This window comes from Octopus sinensis, linkage group LG11 (genome assembly GCF_006345805.1).
Source record: "Octopus sinensis linkage group LG11, ASM634580v1, whole genome shotgun sequence".
In the NCBI taxonomy this organism is placed as follows: domain Eukaryota; kingdom Metazoa; phylum Mollusca; class Cephalopoda; order Octopoda; family Octopodidae; genus Octopus; species Octopus sinensis.
Genome location: NC_043007.1, coordinates 68,812,974 through 68,815,153, shown reverse-complemented (window position 1 = coordinate 68,815,153; position 2,180 = coordinate 68,812,974). Strand labels below are relative to the sequence as shown.

At 30.1% G+C, this 2,180-nt stretch overlaps 1 protein-coding gene across 1 annotated transcript; it reads right to left on the bottom strand.

Moving 5' to 3' along the window:
* Nucleotides 1–696: 696 nt before the first annotated feature.
* Nucleotides 697–2,093, bottom strand: LOC115217684 (myb-like protein D). The gene is made up of 3 exons (XM_029787435.1): nt 1,799–2,093; nt 1,223–1,294; nt 697–776 (listed from the first exon to the last, which is right to left on the bottom strand). Exons 1-3 carry the CDS (start codon nt 2,091–2,093, stop codon nt 697–699), a joined length of 447 nt encoding a protein of 148 aa, XP_029643295.1.
* Between the last annotated feature and the right edge of the window lie 87 nt (nt 2,094–2,180).

Below are 2,180 nucleotides of genomic sequence, written 5' to 3'. Positions count from 1 at the left end.
ATATATATATATATATATATATATAAACAATTAAGATTCCCAATGAATTCACATGAATAACTTAGATGCACCAGAAATCTATATGGTATTAACCATAAAATAATGCGGGGTGATTATAAACAAGAAAAAAGCAACAAGAATGGATTAGTTGTTCAGTACAATTGTTTCATACGAAGAACAGCTTTATAAAAAGCTGCAAATATTGCAGCAAATACAAGTGTCCCATATTCATCAGCCAAAACACATATGAGTTTTCCAAACATCCTAAGGGGTGAGGCTACACTCATGAAGAATCGAAGAGAGTTCTATAAAAAGCAGAGTTAGATTGTAGGCAGACTTCAAAAGTTCACTAATGATGCACAGTTTTATAAAAGGCTTCAAAAAAGTTTGTTAGCTTCACAGAAAAGGTAAATCCATCCATAATAATGCAGGTGTAATTTCCGGAGATATGAGGAGATATTTCATACTCAGAGACGATGAATTTATCCATAATAATGTAGATATAATTTCCCGATATATGAGATGTTGATCACATTTCTGTTCATTTCACAAAACTACTATGTTGGAATTATATTGGCTAAAAGAAGTTAGTGAAGCAGAAAAACCGCCCAAATAGGTCATTATGAGACAACTGAGAGGAAGGGGTGTAAGTACACAACCTACACAGAATAGTTTATTTCTGTGGTGACAGAAAATCTAGGTCAGAGTTGCAGGAATCTGAGATTTATAAAAGAGAACATTACTTTTGACCAGCTTACAGCTGTTAACTGCCAATCCTGCAGAGATAAAAGCAGATATAAGAATATAAAGAGAACAAAAGAAGGTATCAAAGGAGTCAAAGGCTATCAGTAGAGGAAAATACATTAAGAGGTTTAAGTGCAATACTAGAACAGGAGGTTATTTATTTATTTATTTATTATTGTTACTATTTATACAAATGTTTATACATTGTAAGACAGACTTTAGGTCTATACCTAGACGTCAATTAATTTCTATAGTAAAAGGTGTGAGAGTATTGTTTATTAAAAAAATAGTTAAAATCATAGTGAAAATTCCTTATATTATTATTAAGGGAGTAGCATTACTTAATAAACTTAGAATAGAATTATGAAGTATTAGCAACTTCTTTGATTTAAGTTGGGTTAATTAGATTAGATTAAAATTAGATTAAATTAAATTAACTATATAGTCAATTAAAATTTCTTTGGCAACGTACAAATACCATTTATTTCTTTGTGTTCTAAACCAGGTACAGTTAGAAAGAAAGAACACCAGTGGAAGAGCTCACAGATATCTATTTAAAAATATATTAGAGTTTTGATTTTTTAGTAAAAACAAGATTGACCTAGCTCCATACGATTATTCTATACGATTTTTATTTAAAATATTTAAGAGTCTTAATTTTCGCGTGAATACAAGATAGACCCAATTCTATACGGTTATTTAACAAATTCCTATCTTTTTCTATGCCTTAGAATTTCATATGTCTCCATGGAGCAGAGTTGGCAACCAGCCCTGTTATTTCTATAAGGCATCGCTCTTCTAACTATTTCCCAATTAAGGTTATATTTAATATTATTATTTTTGAGTTCCCAGATCTTACTTGAAAGTGTGGTGCAACCAGCTTTATGACGTAACCTTAAAGAGGAGATATGGTTGCTAACTCTTTGTTTAAATTTTATAGTACAACCTAAATAAAAAAATTTGCTATTCTCAGTAGTTATGGTACATTTATAGATTACGTTATTTACCCCACACAGACCAGGTGCCGGGCATTTTGACTTAATTCTACAATTACACCTAGGGGGATCATCTTCAGATGTAGAATTATTTAAGGATAGATATCCCATATTGTTGCTATTCTGATTATTATGAGTATATTTATCGTTATTATAGTTAATGTTGTTATCTAAAGCAGTGTTATCATTTATCGATCCGTTTACACTATCATTTAGTTCTATAGCCCTATCATAATTCCTCACATTATTGGTATTGCTACTATTATTGCTTGTATTTATATCCGAATGTATATTGCTGTTATAGATATCAATGTTGTCTTCATTCCCGATATTTTCTCTATTAGCATTGCTCATATTATTAACATTATTATTCCTATTAATATTATTATTATTATTAGTTATTCCATGGTTATTGATGCTACCTTTGTTTTGATAGTTACT